The sequence below is a fragment of the Cottoperca gobio genome, chromosome 20 (genome assembly GCF_900634415.1).
Source record: "Cottoperca gobio chromosome 20, fCotGob3.1, whole genome shotgun sequence".
Classification (NCBI taxonomy): domain Eukaryota; kingdom Metazoa; phylum Chordata; class Actinopteri; order Perciformes; family Bovichtidae; genus Cottoperca; species Cottoperca gobio.
This window is the reverse complement of record NC_041374.1, coordinates 4193603-4218124: the sequence shown is the minus strand read 5'-3', so window position 1 is coordinate 4218124 and position 24522 is coordinate 4193603. Positions and strand designations below refer to the sequence as shown.

General features: G+C 41.2%; 1 protein-coding gene across 1 annotated transcript in view; it reads right to left on the bottom strand.

The window, feature by feature from the left end:
* Positions 1 to 24522, bottom strand: part of malrd1 (MAM and LDL receptor class A domain containing 1) — a 40535-nt gene that overhangs the window by 9221 nt on the left and 6792 nt on the right. Inside the window, exons 8-22 of the mRNA XM_029457973.1 lie at positions 23339 to 23444; positions 22473 to 22840; positions 21044 to 21489; positions 19710 to 19797; positions 19421 to 19600; positions 19149 to 19305; positions 17535 to 17691; positions 17336 to 17446; positions 16380 to 16593; positions 16041 to 16288; positions 13719 to 14007; positions 8775 to 9020; positions 8057 to 8214; positions 2292 to 2472; positions 445 to 573 (exon numbers count right to left, since the gene is read on the bottom strand). Coding sequence (XP_029313833.1) covers positions 445 to 573; positions 2292 to 2472; positions 8057 to 8214; positions 8775 to 9020; positions 13719 to 14007; positions 16041 to 16288; positions 16380 to 16593; positions 17336 to 17446; positions 17535 to 17691; positions 19149 to 19305; positions 19421 to 19600; positions 19710 to 19797; positions 21044 to 21489; positions 22473 to 22840; positions 23339 to 23444 — 3078 coding nt within the window. The remainder of the gene's footprint in view (positions 1 to 444; positions 574 to 2291; positions 2473 to 8056; positions 8215 to 8774; positions 9021 to 13718; positions 14008 to 16040; positions 16289 to 16379; positions 16594 to 17335; positions 17447 to 17534; positions 17692 to 19148; positions 19306 to 19420; positions 19601 to 19709; positions 19798 to 21043; positions 21490 to 22472; positions 22841 to 23338; positions 23445 to 24522) is intronic.

Here is a 24522-nt window from a genome sequence, read left to right as displayed (position 1 = left end):
AGAGAGAGAGAGAGAGAGAGAGAGAGAGAGAGAGAGAGAGAGAGAGAAGAGAGGAGAGAGAGAGAGAGAGAGACAGAGACAGAGAGAGAGACAGAGACAGAGAGCGAGAGAGAGAGAGAGAGAGAGAGAGAGAGAGAGAGAGAGAGAGAGAGAGAGAGAGAGAGAGAGAGAGAGAGAGAGAGAGAGAGAGAGGAGAGAGAGAAAGAGAGAGAGAGAGACAGAGAGAAAGAGAGAGAGAGAGAGAAGAAGAGAGAGAGAGAGAGACAGAGAGACAGAGAGAGAGAGGAGAGAGAGAGAGAGAGAGAGAGAGAGAGAGAGAGAGAGAGAGAGAGAGAGAGAGAGAGAGAGAGAGAGAGAGAAGGAAAGAATAAGAATTCTGGGTTTAAAAGTTGTTTTCAGCTCTACAATAAAATGGATTCACTCCCATTTCCTGTTTGAACTCACCGCAGTCTATCTCATCGGATTCATCAGCACAGTCGGCCTTGTTGTCGCACACCAGGTGAAACTCAATGCAGTGTCCACTGTGACACACAAAGTCTGTGACTGCAGGGCAACTGAGTGACTCCACAACATCTAAAACACACAAACACAAACTTAGGAACAGAGGGAGAAAACAGAATCAGGTAATCTCATCTAATCTTTTTTTATAGGACCGAACCACCAGACAGAAACTAGCATGAATGGAAAACGCTACGATGAACAACTGTGTTATATTTAAAACTTCCTGTTCTCCGCACCAAAGGACATTAGCGATGGAGAAGACAGTAAACAAAAGCAGACGAAGGCCTGTTAGGGAAATCAAAGCCTTCCTCCTCCAGCTCCGCCTTGTTTGAGACAGAACAGAGAGGAAGGAGGAGAGACCAGGTGGAGCGGAGACAGCACACATATAACACATTACAGTATTTGGATGTAGAGGCAGAGGCATTAAATGATCTGAAATGAACAAAGAGTTTCAGCGTGGTTAAAACCATCATCAAAAAAGATTCAATTCTATTCTAGCGTGCATTTCAAGTTGACGTTGCACGCCTCTCAGTCTGTTTTGACATACAGTGTGTGTCAGTTTGACTGGAGGTCAATGTTTATGTCGCTCTGTGTCAGTGTGTTTCCATTTGGGTGTTGCAGAGTGCCTTGGCAGAGGAAACATCCCACGTGGTGTCCAGACTTGTGCCAGGTCCTGTTTAATGTTTGACATCTGCCTCGGACGTAAACTTCAAACAGCGTCTGTCGGTCTGAAAGAAATCCAACTCTCTCCCTCTGAGACACACTAACACACTAACTCTCTCTTCTTCTCATCAGATGAAACATATTGCCATAAAGATTTGTATATCTTGCTTGTCAAGATTATTGAGAGAATGTCATTTCAGATTTTAAGAAGGCCACTCGGCTACGATTACTCATTCGGCTAAACCCCCTCAATAAGTAATCACACCTTGTTCGTGTACTTTTGACATTTTATATTTAGTAATCTTCAAAGATAAAACAAACATACTCCCATGACTTTTAATCAAAAGGTAGATATGGACTGGTATGAACAGCTGACTGCCAATAAAAGACTAGAAGTCTATAAGCATGAATATTTTACTATCAAAAGTTAAAGTGACTTTTAAGAGGTGAGATTTGTATTGAAACTCTGCACAAAGCGACTTTAGTATATGTGCAGAGGTTTGCTGAATACCAGTGACTCTGATTACTTTGCCAGGTGGTGAACTTTTTGGCTTTACACACACTTTCCACTCCACTGCTCCATTGTGGGACATTTCCCATCTCCTCTGCCCACCTGCTTGCACTTTTAACACCTCACACAGAGATGAAAGTGCTGAAAGGTATTTAAGTTACAAAGGTGAACAGCTTTATAGATAACAAGGCAGTAGGCTACCTCCCACTTCATTCTTTAGTTGTATTTCAGCTTACTTAGCTAGCTGACTAGCTTACATTTCTTGATAATCGCACTTTCTTGTTTGTATAATCACAGTAAACCTTTTGTTAAACTTGCTTAGTTGCTTCTTTTTTTAAAAACTTTAGATGAAAAGATCGATACCAGTCTAATATCTGTGCATTGAGAGAAGATAGCTTAGCTTAGCATATATTTCTGGACTTTTCGGACAGAGCCAGGGTAGGTGTTTCCCCCTTCTCTATGCTAAGCTAGGCTAAAAGCCTGCTGGCTGTAGTGGTGTTGAACTTTTTTTTTTTGTACAGTTAATTACATGTCGAATGATTCTTGTTCTAGGCTAATGTTCCTTGCAATGGCAGTTTTCTCTTTTGTTTTTTAGGCAACACGCTGCTTAACCTACTTGGGGCACAGTCTATGAACTCCAGGTCATCCAGGGAAGCTCCTCCACTCACGTCCATCAAGCGGATCCCCTCGAATATCACCTCAAAGTTTCTCAGATTCCTCAGAGGGATCTCCGCTCGGTTCCATTTGTTCCCTTGATGCCCCGTTTTGTTCCACGCCTCCCACAAGTTGTTCTCTGTCTGTGGAGAAGAGCAGCGTTGACAAAGGACCATCATGGGGCCCGCATTTCTGGTTAGAACGTCAACTGTAACGTAATCATTTCACAGAGCAGCAGTGATTATCAAAACTATCAATGAGCTGAAAGGAACTCTTGGACGTGCTGAGAAGTACTGAGTGAATACCACATAAGAAGAGGCATTAAAGTCTCATTAGCACAACATTATAGAAATCAGTTGCCTTCAGACCTGCTTTTCAGAATGAACCCGTGCTCAGCCTGAGTTATGGTAATAAGTTTCTCTCATGCCACATATGGAACATATTAAAAGACAGTCTGTAAATCCTCTGTCTTTTCCCATGGTACAAGCCAGGCACTAAATCATGACTAATACAGCTTTGAAACAACCAATGTGACTTTGAAAGGGGTTTAGGGGACGTATCTAAACCAACGTTTTTTATTGTTGTGTCAAGAGCATGAATGAGACATTTAAAGTCATATCACGTCACATTAAAGACTAAGACACAAGAACAAGAGGAACTTTTATAGGTATTGTAGAAGCAGTAGAAATTGTAACTTGTAAAGAAATATTTAAACCGTCCCTCTTGCCTTTCTCCTGTCCTGGCTGTAGTGCCGTGTGGCTCGGTCCAAGCCACCTTTAATTCCCATTTACAGAACCAGGTCTGATCTTTCAAACAAATCCTTTTCAAAGAAGGATACAAACAAAGAAAAAGATTAATCTGCAAATACATTGTTACAATAACACCACAATCTCTGCGGCATTGGCGAAAGACAACAGCAGTTAGATCTGCAAAAGCATGAAGCAAAGCAAAGAACAGAAAGCATTAAAGGATCAAACTACCTCCTACTAACAGGTATTACCTCTGTAGCCAAAGCCTGATTGTATTCCTCCGCTCCCTTCACTGGATACCAGTGGCTGCCCAAATCTGCTATGTGACACTTAAAGTGGTTTGACTTGTTTTGAGGCTAATGATTGAGTTTTTATTCTATTGTTTCTGTAAATTGCACTTACATTGTTTGGCTTATTTGAAGCTATTTTACTGCACTTACAATTATTTCACCTATTTGAAGCTAATGTACTTTTAATCCTTGCTGTTTGGAGTTGTATCCTCAAGATTGTTTGCGCTTATTGAAAGTCGCTTTGGACAAAAGTGTTGCATCCGCCTTTAACCTGACTGCTAGGAAAGCACAGACAGGGTTTAATATAGATTGAAAGGACCACATTGGCTTCTAAAAAAACATCCATTTTATGGAAACACACACACACACACACTTTTTATCTTGTGTCTCGCTTGAGGTGATTGGAGTGATTGTTAAACTCTACTTCAGTTTGAGGTCAACACAGAGAAGCAATCTGTGGTTAAACTGCAGTGTTTAATAGAGGAAAGTATAGATTTAACTACCTATCCTCCTGACATTCACAAGTCTAATATTAAGACTTGCATAACTCTGCAATTATTCCTAATAACTTCCTTGTCCTCTGGTCTTTTTAAAAGATGGCAGAATGACTGCAGTCATTAGAAGAGAACATCATTATTTCAGATTTAGGTGTGTCATGAATCCCACAAATGGCAAACTGTTTTGGACATTGGCACGTATTTCAATTAGGTAATATGGCATCAAATGTCTCTCATTGCAAAAACATTCCAACTCACAAAGATCAGCGTTAATATCCACAGGGCAGTTACAGGGAAATTATTAGCGTCTTCAGAGAGTTGGTGGTAACGGGAGCGTATGTATAACTGGGGTCACGCTCAGGCTTTCCAGTAATCATGGCAGCATTATTCTTTAGTTTCAAATCATGCTTTCTTTTTATACAGTCTGAAGGTGTCAGCTTGAAAACACCAGCAGCACTGACAGACTCTCTTCTCATGGTTTCTCTCTGTCATCCCTTGACTCAAGTTTTGAGAAATGTCATCAGTCAGGACCTGTAGCTTGAGTGAGTGATGCCGCAATCCATTCTTTCTGAGATCCCTTGACAGTATCTAATGATATAAGACATCAAACTCATAGATTCAAATGAAATGAAAATCTAACTCTGCAGCTCGGGGGAAGAAAAGGCTGGATGCAAATCAGAAAAGTACACAAAAAACTCTTATCTACTGTGCACTGTGTGTGTGTGTGTGTGTGTGTGTGTGTGTGTGTGTGTGTGTGTGTATGTGTGTGTGTGTGTGAGGTAATGTGAACATGTTGATTGTAAGACTACTTGAAGTCGCAAGATGTGGCCAAAGACTTGACTGCGGCAAAAGAGACCCGGTGTAAATTTGAAAGCCTATTAAAATGCACCCTTGGGTGAGGCAAACACAAGGCGGTCTCCTCTGCTTTACGCCAGCGGAGCCCTGGCTTGAAATAATCTTGTTACCGTGAGAGTAGAGCAAGATTAATAGGCAGCGTTACAGCAGGATTTATCCAGATTTATGTCATGGAGTACAAGCTCAAGCCATAAAAGCAGCCTGAGAGCGACTGACGAGTGTGTGTGATGCTGGCATATGTAGCTCTCGGTGGTGTATCAGTCAACGCGTTTATTCGATCATTTCGAAGGTTCGTTTCCTGCGTTCGCAGTCACGGCAATGCAACGTCAAAGTGAAGAGCGGATATGTATTTGGATAATTTATTTTTATTATCCCGTCGTGACAGTGAAGCGGACAAAAAAAGAACAAAGAAAGTTGAAATCACAACAAAATGAATTTCTTTTAAATCCCGTATGTCTTAACCATACACTGAATGTTCCACTAAACTGAAATCCAATTTGTATTCGTGACTTTTTCACCGTGCAGAACCGCTGGCAGCTGTTTCCCTGTCGACTCACCTTCAATCCAGAGTGCATTAGTTAAATAATGCAACTGGTATTAGCATATTGTTTGCATGAAACAGTCACTTTATAACTATGCTTCAAATCAAGATCCTGTTCAAATGATATTATACTATATTATACTTGAGTAGAACATCTTCTCTCTGGCAGATGTTTGGCTCATCATAATGAACCCAACATTTGAACCCGTTCCATCATATATAAGTATAGAAATGGCCGGATATGTAGCTTCGTTTTGAAGTCATTTCTGTCAATCATCTTAACAGCACGCGGATTCTAAATGTCCGTAAGTAAGGCAAACAAAAAGCCTGCTCTCATAAAATGTTACAGATTAAACACGATGAATACATGAGGATATATTCTTTGCATGAAAAGGAAAATGCATTTATTTGCTTTCTTGCAGAGAGTTAGATGAGAAGTTTGATCCCACCCGGATGACTGTGGCCCATTAAATATGAAGCTGGAGCTAGCAGTCGATTAGCTTAGCATAAAACACTATTGAATGTGGCTAACACATAAAACCATGTCTTGTTGTTTTCACACTTTTTACAATCAGCGTAAAATAACCTTTAGCGATGCTGGTATGTGGACTTTGTGATCTTTATGCTAAGCTAGGCTAACCATATACTGCCTGCCTATAAATGTTTTCCTCACCCCTAGTAGATGTGTATATGAAAATGACATATACTTATCAGACTGCACATGCAGTGGTCTTAAAATTGCCCGCTGCACCACCCTGCTGATTCTCTGATCCGGTCCATTCCCTGCCGAGGACAGTTATCAGTGTGGTGAATAACGACTCGGTCAGTTCACAGGCTTTGTGATATAAATCGACAGGACTGTTGAGCCCCTTGTGAAACTTCCCAGAGGGGAACATTTGCCAGGTAAATATAATCCACTCCCTCCCACTCTGTGTCTCTGCCTATTGACGTCTCCAGGGACATTACCATAACCGCCTTTGTTCTTCAATCCACCTTTAAAAGATGGCTCACACTGTATTAACACTATGATGCTCGCAGTGTGTACGTCTTTGTAGTCACACATGTGCAATTGTATGTTCATGTTTGTCTTTATCTAGCCGTCTTGATTTAATGCGGCTATGAAAGTGCTATAATGTTGTAAATTATAGCACAAAGCAATAGTCTGTGAGTGCTAATGTCGTTGAACCTTCTAGGTCACGCATGCACTCCCCATCATTTATGGGAGACTATAGCGACATAAAGCTGAACTGAGATATTGGTTTTCTCTCTCACACACACACAAATCAGGCAACACACACACACACTTCAGTCAATGCGCGAAATCATATACGATGACCTCTGAACTCACCGCCCACTGTCTGTGACGGTTTGTCTGTGTGTGAGTGATACCACCAGCTCATTTTCATGTCAAGAGCTAACCTTCTTTAAAAGGCCAAATTTGACGTTTTTGCATCCATACGTGAGCAGAGAGAACATGTAAAATAGTCCACGTACATTCATCATCTCCTGCCTCTCACAGAGTCACATAATCAATCACATAGCCAGTGGGCTTGTCTGGAAAAAAATGGACAAATCCCATGATATGAATTTCTAAGAGCGGTGTTGTCCTGCTTTCATCAGATTTGAATGTGCAATCGATAGCATACAGCAGTAGGGTGGTAGCGTATCTGTACAATAATTCAATTCTTAATCAGTATCGACACAAATAACATCTGCATCCGCATTTGTTGTTGACTATCAACAGCTGCGGATTTAGTGCAATGTTGAGTTATAGCTTGGACTACAGGATACACAGTGGTGTTTTAAGTCTTTGTGTAGGATGTGTTGACAATAACAAAAAACTATATCGTTAGCCTTGTTCTTTTATATCTATGGTTTATCGGTCCATCACTCACCTCTAAATCACTTTGAACTGCACTAAAGTGCGAGAAAGAAGCTATAAAAAGGAAGTTTGTTAGGTTGTTAATAGGATATGCTGATAGAGACATATCATAAACTCTGTCGTCTATATGACTTGGCTACTGCAGCATCAGCGTCATGCAAGTATAATGATATTCAAACTCTGCGGGGTGGGATACAACCTCTTGCTGTTTAAAGAAAAAAGAAAACACACACATTTGCATGATAACTTGCTGACGTGTTTTGCAAATTGCAAAAAATGAGTTCTGCAGCACACACACACACACACACACACACACACACACACAAACCACACATCGAAGAATTAATCTACTTATGCACAACTCCTGCTCCTTGACCTTGAGACGACAAAGTCAAATGAAGTTGAGCCTACGCAGACCGCAGGATGGAGGCAGAGTAAATCACAGCAGAATTTCAATGGCCGAAAAACTGCAAGCTGAAATCTTAATCCCTGAAAGTCAACCATGCATACACAAACTAGATGCCTGAATGCCTAACAAGCAAGAAGCCTTGAAAACTGGCAGGGCTGGTGTGTGCCCAGATGGTGGGGTGGGATTGCTCTGCGCCGAGAGGTGACCACGACCCTCATGACTCACTTCAAACCCCCACAGATAAAAAAGAAAACTGGCAGAAAGATTGACAGCCGCGCCTCCCTTTTCACCAAATTACTGAACCCACTAGACAGCAGCGCTAATGCGATGTGATTACTGTCTACATTAACATGATTTAATTTCATCAGACTTTTTCTCTGACTGAATGGGAACCACGCTTGATGGAAAGCGACAGGTTCATTTGATAAATTGTCTGCGGACTGTGGACTAGCATCAGTTAGATTCATAATTCACGATTGAGTGCAAACACTGCAGATGGTTTACCTTGATCAGCAGTCGGATTGTTCCTGAGGCCTTGTGGGAAATGTAGTACCAGAAGGAGAGCTTGCAGATGGCGCTAGACTCTTTCCAGACAGAGCTCCTGATGTGAGCCTTATCACCTTTGAGTCCAACGGGTGTAGCTTCCAGGTACACGAAATGACCTGAAGAGAGAAGAAAGAAGAGATTGGTGACGAAAGAATTTTATTTATCTCATTGCTGTCAGCCTCACTGTTTATTGTTTACTCTCATACATCCGTGTCAGGGCTGTATCAACTTGAAGACGCTGAGGAGAAGCACCTCCATAAGTGTGCAAATGTACATATATGAATGTGTTTATTTATTCATGTGTATCGCTCTTTACCATACAAACTGTATAATGGAATTACAGCCCTAAGAGCCCTGCATCAATCACCTGAAGGCTCACCTGCTGTACGTTCACATACCGCGAAGAAGCTCATTGATTTAGTCATGAATTAAACATTGTGGAGAGCTACCGCAGCAGTTTGCTTTTAACAGGTGGAAATTTGAAAGTCAGCTCAGTTTCATTCACTCCGATTATACAAAGCTCCCACAAGTGACGGTGCACTTGTTCAATTATACAATGCTAATCCAACGAGGAGGCTAGAACAGCAAGGATCTCGCTTTTTAATGAGAAAAATAGACTTAACAAAACGTTACAACTTTTAAATGACTGTGTTGAAGGACAATAGTGAACACATACCACTTTCAGCCATCAATGTGTGATCGTACGAAGGCCGTATGCTTTTCACGGATCCTGTCCCCAGCACCCAATCAAAATTATCGGCCAGGGAGCTCTTCCAGCCACAGCACCCATGCTCAAAGGAGCAGGAAGTCCCACAATCCTTTTCATCAGTGCCATCGCCACAGTCGTCTGTGAAGTCACAGCTCTGCCCCGGAGTGAAACACCGGCCATTTTCACAAGGCAGGAAGCCTGAAGGACAGGAGCCTGGAAACAAGACACACACACACACAACATCATTCAAACTCTCCATCTGTAGCTGGTCTAATATGTAAAATGATACGTTTCCCAGCAAGGACGGTATAGTAGGTGTTGACATTGTGTCTCGGTCTGGTGGCAAGCATACTGAAACAAGCTAACAACGTTTTACTATATACTTCGCTTAGCTTAGCATAAAGACTGACAGCTAGCTAGTGAGACAGCTAGCGTGGCTCTGTCCAAAGGTAACACTAGCTAGCTAACAGCGCCTTTAAAGCTCTTTAGCTGACATCTTGGTTTTTTTTTTACAACTTGTCGCTTTTTTGCTTCGGTTTCTGTACAGTTTAAACAAAATATAAGGTGTTAAAAAATGTGCTTTAGATGTGGTGGTAGGTGTTACTCTTTGATGGAACCAGGCTAACTGTTCCCCTCCTGTTCCAGTCTTTATGCTAAGCTAAGCTAACTACTATATGCTGGCTATAGCTTCATATTTACTGGGCAAGAAAGCAAATTGGCCTAAGAATAGTTCCCAAAATGTCAACATATTCCTTTAAGAATTGTATAAATTTCTATACACAGTTTTTTTCCTGTAGACTTTGTGCTTCACCAGATTAAAGAGCACAACGGGAGTTCGCTTTAACTTCAGAGCATAAGAAGTCAACTCAGGAGAGGGGAGACCATCTGCATACAGCATCAGGGTCTCTTTAAGAAGCTTAAGAAGAAAAGGGAGCATGGGGCTATAAGCCCAAATCAGTGCATCATAGGGTGGCGGTGCTGTGGGACGCTGTAATCTGCTTCTTTTGACGTCAGGCATTCCTGCAGGGTCAGTGCTTGGTTTCAGGGAGTGTTAGAAAGGGAGATGAGGCGTGATGAAGAGGGGTGGTCCCTGTAAGTAAAGGAGAGAGAGGGGTATAAGTCCCTCCTCATCCTTTGTTCCTCTTCAGATGCAAAGGACCAGAAGCAATGTGCCTTAACAAAAGGCACATAGGAAGCCAGGAAGCCATGTGTCCAGAATGTGAAGCCGGGCTGCCTCACCACCTGATATGGAGCTTATTGAAGCCAATCATGCCAATACAAGGTGCCATGTGATCCATTATATTGTTGTGTTTCTTCTGACATGTTATAAATCCATTTCATTTACAATTTTTACCTGGCTTCCTCTTTTACTAATGTATAAATGAAACTGATGCTTCATCATTTTCCTGGTCCCTGTCTCTTTCTTCGCCCTGTTGCATGAAACACAGATAGACAGCAATGGCATCCAACCACATCTCTCTTACACGACAGTGTGTCTGACCTCGTACAAAGAATGCAGATCAAAATGAAGATTAAGTTGAAGTTATGATACCAGAGGCCACTGATGATAAGTCAAGTCTAGTAACATTACTGGCTTCATCCATCTGTCCGTCATTAACTACAGAAACATTTCTGAATGTAATGCAGTCCAGTACACCAGTGTTACCTCAATAGTAGACGTATGATCCATCATCAGTAACTGACAATATGAGCTTCGTAAAGGTAGATTTGAATACAGGACGGCATTAGATTGTACAGGTGTCCCTACAAAGGTGTGTAGATGACGGTTACGCGCAGATTTTAAAAACGAGCCACGTACGAAATAATACAGAAGAAATTGAAGCCTTAATTAATGATCATTGTGAGTGGGAGGGACATCTTTCCATTCATCTTCTCGTGAATGTAATACGTTTTCTCATCACTTTCATTCGTTATTGGAAAAGGTTTCTGCCGCCCTGTTTATAAAGTCTGACAGCGCTCAAGCAGACGTTACATTGGGATTCTTATTATGATTTGCTGACATGCTCTACGTGAAATGTTTGCTGCCTATTCTTTTATTCTTCCATGCAGCTGGCACACATACATAAATAATCTCTGAATGTGCTACGCCTTGTTTGACAGCACATTGTGTTAAAATTGTTTGCAGGTATTCTACGATGTCTCGTTAAAGCCAAGATAAAAATACCCAGCCATAAAAATAAAACACATGATGGTGCTGTGTGTCTCACCACTCCATCGTATACTGCGGTAGTATTATAGAATGAAACAGTGGAGGAAAAAGCCCCCGAGGAGCTTCAGTATATAATTACAGTTCCTGCTGTCTTTGGTCTCATCAGTTTAACTGTACTTTCTCTGCAGCCTGCAGCAGCGACGAAGGCAGTCACAGCAGACATTCTTCTCCCTCGTGGCTTCCTTAATAGTGGGATGAACTTCACTTTACTGTCAGGGCAGCAGTGTTTCTCTGTCTTAACCTTCAAGAAGTACACACGATCTCTTTACTTTCACACAGACTCACATCCCCTTTCTATTTCCACCCCACTTTATTACAGTCTGTCTGTCTGTCTGTCTGTCTGTCTGTCTGTGTGTGTGTCTGTCTGTCTGTCTGTCTGTCTGTCTGTCTGTCTGTCTGTGTGTCTGTCTGTCTGTCTGTCTGTCTGTCTGTCTGTCTGTGTGTCTGTCTGTCTGTCTGTCTGTCTGTCTGTGATAGTGTCCAAGATGCAGTCACAAAACGTTACAGGTGGGCAGTTGAGATAAAAATGAAGATCAAGTAAAAAAAACACACACACACACACACACACACACACACACACACACACACACACACACACACACACACACACACACACACACACACGCCCCTGGGCTGATTTGACATTGCGGCTGTTTTGATCTCATCATTTTTACTGTACTTTTTCTCAACCTAAATTTGATACACTGGAATCCTTATGACAGATAACATCCTTTGCATTAGCTAATCACTTACAGTATACGGTACAGTATGTCTACTGTATAGACAGTATAAGCTTGTTCGTGCTCATTTTTGAGTCACTCTATATAGGGTTGTAGCTATATTGATAAATCACAACGTCCATGTTCATGTTCAACATCGCTTTGACCTTTGAAATCTCAGATTCTGGTTTATTCTGGACCAATAAAGCTGGAAACTGAATCTGTATGGCTGAATACCCCGCGAGGTACGTGAGGAAATATATTGTCATAAGACTTGTTTCAGCGGCAACTAATGTCGACATGCTGCTCAAGACAGAAATATCAATGGAGCAGCCTTTTAAACCTCCAGAGTATTTGTGCAGACATCCAGCAGAGAGAGAGAGATGAGAAACTGTTGGTGAGATGCTAAATGAAACTAACAGCGTAAACATGGAAGCATCATTAGCACGCAGACCTGCGCTGCAACTCAACGAGGCTGCACTACTACAGAGCTTTCTAGTGACTGATTAATACCCTGACTCTCTGGGGGGGTGGGCGTTAGCTTTTCACTGTAAGCACTTGATAAATAAAGAGAGACGACGACACAGTGTCCACGAATCTTCACAGCTTTATACCCTCCTGAGCACAGACAACCCAGAAACTCTCTCTTCTCCCCGGCATCCAAAAGGCAATCAATGTAATAGGCCAATTATAGCCGCAGTAACAATGGTAATAAATCAGCTCTTGTTTTTGTTTCACTCCCCTCTTATAAGGTTCACACTCATAAAGAATGTAAGGCATGCAGACGGACTTCTAATACGTGAAGAGTTCCCATGTCTGAGATACAGACAATGATGGGGCTTGTTTTAGTCAGTGCTGAGACGGACACTGACAAACACCGTGTGGGAGATGTTGCAGGGAGTCTTTCCTTCAGAACATTTTAATCATTTTTACTTAACATATACATTTATATATCTTTTACATTTAATAAAGACATGTTCCCTGAGTAAAATTGAAGATTTTCAAAAGGTTTAGCATCCACATTATGCAAGAGTGTATTGTCTCCACGTTTACCGGAAGCACAACCCACAGATGTGAAGGATGTCCTCAATTTTCCGGAAGTCTAACACATATTTTGTTCATGCCCCATAGACTAGCTGAATCTAATTGAGTTTTCTTTATAAATATTGTATCAATTTCTGAAACTGCTCATTCTTCCTACAAATGAAGACAATGTTTTTATATCCCAGCAGCCAACAATTATCTTATGCTCTTATGAGCACACTGTTACAATGGTTACCAAATATCCAATTAACCACATTTGAATAATTTAATATCTTTCGTGAATCACAAAAAGAATCTAATTTGCATTGGGGCTCCGCAGCCATGTTAATCTCACACGGTCCGTAATTAAAACAAACAAACATATATTCTTATATAGGAAAACAGTTCTGACTGGATACTACAGTTATTTACTAAAAGCAAGAAGAAGACTGCCAACCCAGCACTTTCTTGTGCTGGAATTGACACTTTTCTTTCAGGAACAATAATAAAAAAAACGAAATGTTCCTGCTACACACTGGACTTCATCAACACTGGCTTTTTATTATCGCTTCAAGCCAGGCTTTTACTTCTGTTTCAAGGACAGTGTCTTGTTGAATCTTTGTCTCCTGGACTGTACTGCTACTGTGACATGTTTATATTGTGTTGAAACTGTTAAAGGTCCTCCATTGTTATCTAGCAACAGTGCACGCATACTGCAGTGTCACATTTGGCTTCATCAGTTTCTGATCCAGCTCTAACAAGACAAAGAAAACAAATCCATTTAATAGTTATTAGGTGCATTTAATTGTAATCCAAACCAAACTAAAGTGGTGCACTGACCGTCAAAGGGACATTGTGTTGTGCAGGAAGTGAGGTTTGGTGGGAACACAGTTGGAGCTTATCAGATATAAAACAAGGGAGACAAAGAAGAGTGTGTACCTGCAGGAGGCGGAGGAGTGTTGTCCTCTACTCTAGCTGAGGAGGCGAGCAGACACCCTGAAGAGAAAGTGATGTCATCCAGGCAGATGTCCCCCTTTGGACTTCTTCCCACCTTGCCCTCAAACATGACCTGGAAGTCCGCGTTGTGGCTCAGCGGGATCTCCCTCAACTGCCAGTAGTTGCCCTGATCTCCTGTCAGGTTCAGAAAGAGATGAAGATGCCCTTCACTTTTCATGAACACGCTGAGGGTCCCGATGCCGTCTCCAGACATGTGATAATAGAAACGCATCTGGACAAAGGATGGAAAATGAGAAATAAGGTGGGTGATACTATTCAAAATGTCCATTAGATGGTTTGGAGTGAATAAACTAGGCTATGCAAAGACTAGTTTAGCCAGAAATTGGCAGTATAGGCCACTCTTTATGTATGGCTGTGATCTGCCAATAAACAGCAGCAGAAGAAGAGATTTGCAAACCGTCCAACAAGTTGTCTTGGCCATCTACCCAATCTGGGGAGAGAGGTCTTCAGGAATTTGTTTAAATCGTTTTTTTCATGGATGAGACCGAGTGTATATGCTGCTCATTGGTCCACTCGACCTGTTGTTGCTACTATCAGCCATTTATGGCTATGGCAATATCCAGGAAGATCGATAAAGGTCGTTTCCATACAGCTTTTATGGGATACTTTAAAATGTGCATAAAAATATGGAAACTGCAACAGGCATATTACAAATTGTAACTGACTACTACATTGACATTTATTTAGATCTTTGGCACTCTGACACCCCTTTCTTTTACATTATCTTTTTTCACTTTCCTTTCTCCAAAATAACTATTAGGCTTCTCCACATGGCAGAATATGAAAATTAGCCAAAAGTATGGATATAGGAATTGAATTCAGTTTCAATCTTGTCCCTAAATTGATGCTAATTTCAGTGCATGCCCATCACATAGCACTGAGGCACTGATATGTTTTATAGGTTTTCTCCACAAATAAAGGTGTGTTCATGAACTACTAGCAGTACAACTACACCCTCCGTCTCAGGAGAGAGCCTTTCTCTCCTTCTCACTTCCCCAACCCTCCTTTCAGTTTAATTGGTGTCTTTTTGCAGACTGCGTGATTGATTGACAGGTCAGTAGTGGGATAAGACAGACACGACGCGCAGAGCAAACTGAGCAGTCAATCAAGACGTCGTTCCCGGTGGAGCATCGGGCTGACAGCTGGGCGGACGCACGCACGCGCACACACGCACACACGCACACACTACGTCCACGAGCACATACACTCAACTTATAATTGCTTGTTCAACTCATTTTCTACACGCTTGAAGGAATACCGTCGTTTAAATCTTAATACACTTGTTAGCTTTCTTGCAGAGAGTTAGTGAGAAGGATAGATGCCACTTTCATGTCTGTCAAATACCAGCAGCCAAGAGCAGGTTAGCTTAGCTTAGCATGAAGACCGTAAAAAAGGGGGAAACATTAACTCCTGATATATTGCTTGTTTAATGGACCAGCACACAAAAAATAACCTAAAACTGGTTTTTACACTTTAGCTTAACATGTGTTAATAAGTCAAAGGGTTTTCTTCACTAGCGCGCTGGCTAGCTGTTTCCCCCCGGTTTCAGTATGTATGCTAAGCTAACGCGTCCTGGCCTTAGCTTCATGTTTAGCAGACAGACATGAGAGTGTTATCGATCTTCTCATCTATTCCTTGTAAAGTCTTAACAAAAACTTTAAACGTTATTACTGTAAATATTCCAAAAGTGTTGAATTCAGATCCACATTAACATTTCCTTATGTTAATCATTTATCTCTTAATGGACAGATCAGTGACACATTTCGTTATTTCCTACCTGGAAATTGTATTCTGAATTATAACATTGTTTCTGCTGCCTCTTTAGTCATTAGATCACTGAATAACACTGATGTAAATATATAATATAATATAAATACATATAAACATATGCAATTTATTCAGTATGTAGGTAAACATAACATGCTTTGCAGAGACTTACTCAGGCTTTTGTTGTCCCTTTAAAATGGAACAAACTGCAGGAAGCTTTAAAATAAGAATGAATTTCAGCATTCACGTCAGGGAAGCCAGAGGATTGCTAATGTATTATAACAAAATGTAGTGTGACTTATTCCAATTATTCTATTCATTTCACATTTACAACTTTTTCTATTTAATTTTCAGCCATATATTCTATGCAGAACTTTTGTTCTCAAGGGAGCATCAATGCAAAGATAAAATTCTCAATATATTGATCTTGTTCTTATATAATAATAGTTTTTTGCTGCACTTTGACCTCCACCTCACCTTGCACTGTGAGCTCCTGCGGCTCAGTAAGGGTCCTGACATGTGGGCGGTGTCTCCGGCTGCCTGGGGGAAGGAGCTCTCCAGATACAGGTAGTTCCCCGTGGGGTCTCTCAGGGTGTGGTCACTTGATGGCCCGGTGCCAACTGTGGGGGTGCTGCCCGCTTTTATCAGCCAATCAAAATCATCCAGTCGGCTCTGGCGCCATGAACAGAGGTCAAACTCAAAACTGCAGCGCCCGCTAAAACCCTCTGTAACATAGCAATAAAAGAAGAAATCAATCCAGGCTCTACGGTTATCTTTCTCACGGTGTCATCAGTCGGACATTAGAGGAGGCCTCACTGCAGATGAAGGGGTCTTCGTCAGAGTTGTCCCCGCAGTGGTTGATGAAGTCACACAGGTTGTCCTGAGGGATGCAGTGGCCATTAGCGCAGGCGTACTGCTCAGGTGTACACGGCTGGTCTGAAGCAAGAGGAGGGGAGCAGTGCTGGAAACTGACATCATCTATCACCACATCGCCCATGTAGCTGATCCCTCGCTTCGCCCTGAACACCACCTACAGGACAATAAGGCTAGGATCAACTCTTCATCCTGTCTGCCATATAAACATCATCACAGCTTTAGACCCAAGGGTTGATGCTCATCAGACAAGGCAGTGAAAGAAAAGAGCTGATAGCTGCTGCTCTAATGAGTGATGTTATTCTGAAGCTTTCAGGGAAAAGATGAAAAGGGGCTCAAAGGTTAATGTGCGTCGGTATAAATGTGCAAAGGCCTGTGGTATGCGGTAAAAGAGACACCTGCTCCCGTGCAATGACACAAGACCTCTGTCTGTGTGGTCACACTGACCTGGAATAACCTCCGCAGGCAGACACCATGAGGGCATTGCCACTCTGGTTACTGTCACACTCACGAATAAAGACTTAGACGTGTCTAATATTGTAAAAGTTATGATGACAGTGGAATACACATCATGTCATGAGGCTTCTTCACTGTACTGTATTTTATCTCATGTACATCCCAACATACGTTATATCAGCTACTAAGGATGAGGCTGTGGTGACGACACCTCAGGGAGTTAATCAACTCAAGGTTTTACTCACATCTGTATACCTCAGACACTGTTGATATGGAATAAGGTATAGCATAATAATACCCAAATTAAGAATTAAGAATTATACTCTTATACGCTTTATATATTTAACTAATTTCAGATATTTGGTGTCGTATTAATGATCAAAAACTCAACATTTGATACGTTGAATCTGCTAAAACACATTTGAAAGTAGATAATAATTCACCTGGAAGTTGTTCGATAACCCTAAAAACACTTCTCCTCGCTTCCACTTGTTGCCTTGGTTACCAGTCTGAGACCAGACCTCATGTGTGACGTTTCCGTACTTCAACAGCACCTGCAAACAACAGATAAGCGTTTTCTAATGAAACCCTTTACAATGAGCATTATTCTTCCGCTGAATACAACATTTTTAATCGTCTCACTTGCAGCGATCCTACTGTGAAGCCGCTCATGTGGTACCAGAAGACCAGCGTGCACTGCGGCCCGGTGGAGGACATGACAGGAGTCTGGAGGTCAGAGGTTTGACCGTAGCCGCCATTTGAACTGTCTGCACACATGTACCAGCCCTCCGGACCGCCTCTATCACAGGAAAGATAAACGTCCCAAACTTGTAAGTCCAGCGGGGAATTTTAGCATCATTGTGTCAGTACTAGGTGACCTCTGGGACACTGATCGCCTCGATGCTGTGCCAACGTGTTTCTTCTTCTCTGAGTACTGATGTATGGTTTATCTTTTTTTGTGATGTTGAACAAACCCTGTTCTATTCTGCAATAGGAAATTCACGATACATTTCAAGTTTCCAGATCACACTCTTGTAAGTTGTGCGTTTAAGGTGAAAAGAGAGAAACTTTCCCCCTCCAGCAGAGGAACGTGAAAACAGCCTTCTCGGGTCAAACCTCTGCACATACATCATTCTGCACAGTGAAGGAGAAACATTAAATCAGCACTGGAGGGACTATAAAGAAAATGTTGTTTTTACAGCAGATCAGGTCATTTTTCATATCTCTGAACATTATAATTTTTTAGTTATGACAACAAGAGCTGGAACAGTCGAACTAATCGATTATTGATTTGACCGCGTGTTTATTAGCAACGATTTTGATATTGATTATTCATTTAAAAAGGTAAAAGAAAAAAGGATACAACGTTTTGAAATTATTTTATTTTTCCACTATCGTTTGACATATAATAGACAAATCGGTCAACCAAGTAAATAAGCGGCAGATTAATCGATAATGACAACAGTTTATTTAACGTTTTTGAGCTCATAAGCCAGCGAGCTATAAACTGTCCACCAACAACAGTAAGATGAGCGGTGTTCAGGTAATTGCCTTCACAGACCTCATCTCCAACCCTTTCTGCTTCACTTCTTTCATTTCCAATAAGAGTTGCATATCCCCTTGGGTAAAATAAGATACAGCTTCCCCTCTCCACTTCACTCACGCCTTATCGATTGAGAGAACATGCTGGAGGAGCGAGGAAGGAGAGTTTCAGGCACACGGAGAGGTTGTGAAGGGAGATAGTGACTCTGGCTGAGGGAAGAAATGACTGAAATATAGTGGTCAAAGTGTCATTTCCTGCTCTCGCTGGACACTCAATAAAACATAGATAAGGACAATTAGGTCACTGTCTATCCAGGAAACTGAAGATGGACCATACTCCCTCAACTCATTCTGCTTTTAGTGAAGTAAAAAGGTGACGACGCATTAAAAAAGAAGAAATTGCTCCAAAATCTGCTACGCAAGTCGCTGTTATTAACTTCTTCTACATTTTAGGAATATTTTATTCATTCATTTTCATCTTTGATTCATCGGCCCCCATTATTTTCTATGATTTTAGTTATCAGTTATCTTTTTGTCTATAAAATGTCAGAAGATATTGAAAGAAAATTGTCTTAAATCCAAAGATTTTTCATTAACCAGCATCAGATCCTCACAGTTTGAGAAAGTGATTTATTTTTTAATTTTACAACAACAGTTTTTTGTCAATCGACTAATTGATTAATTGACTAATTGTTTGTGGTTGCTGGTACTCACAGGGTGTGGTCATTAATGGGGCCGTGGTTCTGCTCTCCATCATGAATGCTCTTCCCTTGAACAGGTGACCAGCGAAATGCGTGGATTGGGACCAAAGATGAGTCCACGCTCTTCCAACCACAAGTGTCACCGCCTTCGAAATCACACCGTTCCTTCACTGGAGGTAGAGAAAGTTAAATAAGTAGAGAGGGGAGGGGCAGGAAACACTCAAATGCAATCATTAAAGATTAGTATGTAGAAATTCTGTGTGAAGAAAATAGAAATGTTTTTACCACAGTTCAATTCATCTGAGCCGTCAGAACAATCCCTTCTGAAGTCACACACTTTGCTGTCGGCAACACACTCCCCATGTGCGCCACACACAAACTGTCCATCGGGGCAGCTGTGGGGCTGCACTGTGGGGGCCGGAGTGGTCACTGCAGGGTTTGTGGTGTTCGCTGTGGGGAGCTGTCCTAGAACAAAACAGCGTGGAAAACACAAATCAACAGGTGAAATTGAAAATAAAGTAACACAGACATTGCCCTGTAAAGTTCATATTTTCTGTTATGGCATATCATTTACCTTCATATAGCTCGCAGTTCAGGAAGGAAAGGTCATCAATGGCAATATCTCCGTTAAAATCATCTCCAACTGTACCTTCTATCAAAATCTGACAAAAGAGAAAGTGAAAATATCATTTTAGACTTTTAGACTGGGCTGCACAAGCTATTTGAAAATCAATTTCCAGTAAGACAGGTCTACAATTGGGCAGCTATTCTTTTTCCATTTACATACAAAACCAAATCCGACCATTTTAAAAAGGGTACTTCCATCTGCGGTTGCTTTTAGTTTCTTACACTGTTGAGTTTGAGACTATTTTCTTGCCTGCTTACCAGTAAGCAGAGCTACATACACTGAATCTGCAAGAGGCACCGTGTGGGTGTTTACTGTAGGTCTTTAAAGTGCCACATTAACATGATTCAAACGGTGTCAGGCAAACATGTTTTGAAATATTTCTCCAATAATCCACCGTTTCCACTTGCTGCATTGGCAAACAGCTTGTCTTTGATCCAATTTAATTAACTTTATTACTGCTCAGCTCATTGTTGTGCTTTACATGCATTCCTTGGGTATTAGATGTGGTCATATTAAATCTCAAAACACTAATTCAGAAAGACGGCGCTGGTACAATTGACCATTGACATTGACCTTGATGTCAAATCATTATACTTTGTCATTTTGTGGCAACATGCCCACTGAGGGAGCAAATGGACCAAAACTGGGTCTGAATTCAATTTGTGTCTCTTCTTTTTTCCCTTCCATGCTTTCTGCAGACAATTAGCTTGACAAACAGAGCTCCTGTTTTCAATGCCATGGTGTAGGAAAAGTATTTAACTGCCTGTCAAGTTATACTCACTCATGAGTAATGACAACAGAATATCCATCTTGAGGAATCGATGTCGAGCAGTGAAGCTAAATAGATCTTCATCATGCAACGCTGTGGTGCACTCTTAAACACAGACTCTTTGCTTCACTAGCACTGTTGCCTGCCGGGGAACTGCATTTACCTGTAGCTTAGTCAGGAACTGAATGCAAATGATTTAAAGCGGGATGTGATGTGACTACAAGTGGTATTATATAAAAATACCCAACAGAATATATAATGAAATTTAAACTAGCTCAACATTAATAAGCTACAACGTTCTCAAATAAAATGATAACTTCAGTGGTAATGGAATGTAAGGCACATGAAAGGAATATCTGAAGCATCTTTCTGCTCATTGCAAACTAAGAAATGTTGACAGAAAGATGATGCACAAACTCAATTAGCCCTACTCTATAAAGCCGAAGCCTAAACACACAATCAATAAAATGTATTCCACACTTTGGATGAGTTTCTAGAGCATCATAGTTACCTGGAAAGGCCGAGCGCTGGTGAGGTAGAGAGTCTTCCTGTGCCACAGGTTTCCTTGTGGTCCATATCGGACCCACCGCATGTGCCCACGGCCTGTAGCGGTGGTCCTGATGTACACTCCCAGGCAGAACACATGCGAGCCGAACATGTGGTAATGGAAGCGGAAAACACAGAGGTTTCTGGACCTGGATGGGTCCTTGCCGCGCTGGTGGGTGGGTTGGAAGACTCTGCTCACCAACACAGCCGTGTCTTTGAACTCCTGGGGGACGGAGGACTCGATGTAGAGGTAGTGGCCGTAGCTGGTGCCCAGTGTGTGATCCTTCCAGGGCCCCGTGTTTAGGGTCGGAGTGGGGCCTTGGATGCGGGTCCAGTCAAACACATCTCCTCCACTCTGTTCTTGTTTCCAGCTGCACAGGCCGTGTTCAAAGCTACACTGCAGCTGTGGAGCTGTGAGATACGACAAGGAATGAACCAACACCAGAGCCGGAAAACAACATTCTCAGGTATTTGTACTTTACTTGACTAATTCCATTTTCTAACACTTTATACCTCCACTCCAATAAATTAAATAAATTAATGTTGTACTTTTTCTGCCAGATACAGTTATTTCACAACTATAATCACAAGATACTTTTCAGATTAAGATTTTACAATCATATAATGAGATTATGAAAATATGGATTTAACAGTATATAAAATAGTTAAAATTAGCTCCACATTCCACAACAATAAAATGCTATTTATTCATCAATGCATAATATGATAATAATAATAATAATAATAATAATAATAATAATAATAATAATAATAATAATAATAATAATAATAATAATAATAATAATAATAATAATAATAATAATACAAAAATGTATATAATAGAAATCACAGGGACAAGACATGTTTCTGCATAATGAGCACTTTTGATTCTTAAGTACATTTAGCTAAAACATACTTTTACTTTAGTGAAATATTCCGTGCAGGTCTTTTATTTTATAATGGTGTATTTTTATATTGCAGAATATTTTTTTAATAAAAGAGTACTCTGCTGATGTAGCATTGCACGCCTAGACTCACAACGGACAGTTAAAAAAAAAGACATAGCATCTTTTTTATTCCACATATTATCTTACTCCTCAAAACATGACGCCTACATTACCCACAATGCAACTCTACCACTGACGGTCCAGTCTAAGATTCTGATGTGTTATGCTTGCAGCAGCTAATGTTGCCTCGAGCAGCTAGCCTCAGAAAGAGAGTTTATTTTGTTCTGGAGACACAAAAGGCTTAATGTCACTTTTTTTCTTAAGCAGAAGTCCTCAAGACCTGTAAACAGACTTTGATGTGTAGAGTCGGTGGACTTCCTTTTTAACAAAAGGATTTAAGTATTTTTTCCACCACTGAATATTTGTAACCAAAAAAGAGACACTCACAACATCCCTCCTCATCTGATCCATCCCCACAGTCATCCACAAGGTCACAAAGCTGCAACTGCTGCACACATGCCTTGGTACGCACGCAGTGGAAATGTGTGTGCGTGGGGCACTCCGCCACTGCAGGGGGCATTGAACAGTTCTTGAAGGTGACATCATCCAAGGCAGAGACCCCATCAAACACACCAAGGCTGATCTTAGCCAGAGCGATCTGAAAGGGCTGGGTGATGCGTCCCAGCTGGACGGTGACCTGGTTCCAGCGGGTTCCCTGGTCGTAGAAAGTCCTCCATATGACAGTGTTGTTTTTTTCTCCATCGATTCTAAGGTACATATCCGCAGCCCCCACAGACAAACCGGAGTTATAATGCCTGAAGGAGATGAGGGGGAGATGGAAGTTAACATTTTACTGAAAGAATATACTGTATCTGAGCACAGCAATTTGTTCATTCTGTGGTATTACATTAGTGAAATGATTTCCTCACAGCAGATACTGTATGATTTACAGGATTCCTCTTGTGATCATGCATTTGCTTGCTGGATATAAAACATGAGGGTTTTTGATCACTCCACAGAAAGAAGAAATGTCTAAACCTCCAGCCCTTTCCTGCCAGGACAACCCCTCCGATCAACAAATGTAGGGGCCATAAAGCTGTCACAACATGACAAATTCAGGTGCATATCTTCTTATTGTGTTTGACTGTGAAATAAGAGATGCTGAGAGTGCAGAGCCAAGACAGCTGAAATGATGGTTGGAGGAAAGGGAAAAAGATGGAGGAAAACACAATGGAAGTCTGAAACTCCAGGTGGATCTACATCTTGTGATTGTGAGGTGATGTTGAAGAAGGAAGGTACAGTGTGACTCTCACCAGAAGGTCATGGTACACCCGGAGGCTGATTGTTTGAACCAGGGTCCCCGGAGAACAGCCTTTGGAAAAAGACTGCTACTGTTCTTCAATATAAACATGAAATGGCCTGCAGTGAGTGAGAAGACAATTACTTTTCAAACCATATTCAGCATCTACTTGATTACAAACACCCCCACGTTGCTACAAACAACTTGTTCCGCCAGACAGTGAATCACCTTTGAAAAAGCTAAAACTGTTACGCATGCAGACAGTCGAATAGCTAATTTTCTATTCCACTAGACGCCTTCACTCATTGATGTTGTTGCATGGGTCAATTTCATCATCTCCTTTTATCGCTCCTTCTGGGATTTTTTGTGCACAACAATGTCTAGCAAGTAAGAATCATGAGATAAACAAAATGTATCCTGTCAACTGCAGACGCCATGCCAACAGAGTCTTGTTGATGAGACAGATCAGAGGACAATGGCAAGGCTTGTCTGACACAATAACAGCCGTGCTGCAAATGTGCAAATAGCAGCTCAGTGCAGCAGTGATGTGCAGAGGGCCATTTCATTTCACACAACTCATCACAACAAGCTGCGTTATACTTAACCACTATGAATATGCACCTCATTATTAAATAAAGTTGGCTTTAACGTTTTCACACTGCATACACAACACCGGTTGTAATGTTTTAACTTTATGATTCTTAGGCTAATTACTTTACCTAAAAATGTAATGCAGTAGAGCGTCAGAACATTAATTTAATCCTTAGCTCATAGGGATTAAATGTAGCCTAACGTTAGCTCTTTGTTTGACCATCTACTTATATATAATATATGTGTATATATAGTTTAATCACAGCAAATCACATGAATTCCACTCGTGTAAAAACCTGAGGAGTTAATGCTATTCTGTTAGCAGCTTCAGCAGAACTTTAGCTAGCTAGGTTTGTATTCTTCTTTCTTTATGACTACTGCCTTATTTAGTTAGGTAAGATAACAAACTGAATTTACAAGGTGTCAGTTCATCAAAATACTTTTTTAATTACAGATAACAGCGAGAGACAAATAAACAAGTAGGTTAGCTTTAGCTTAAACCCATTAGCTGCTAGCTAGCTAGCTAGCAGACATAGCGGCTATTTCTGTGGCATCATTTTTTATATCGTAAAACAATTGGAAAAGCGCGGATTACTGTGTTAACTA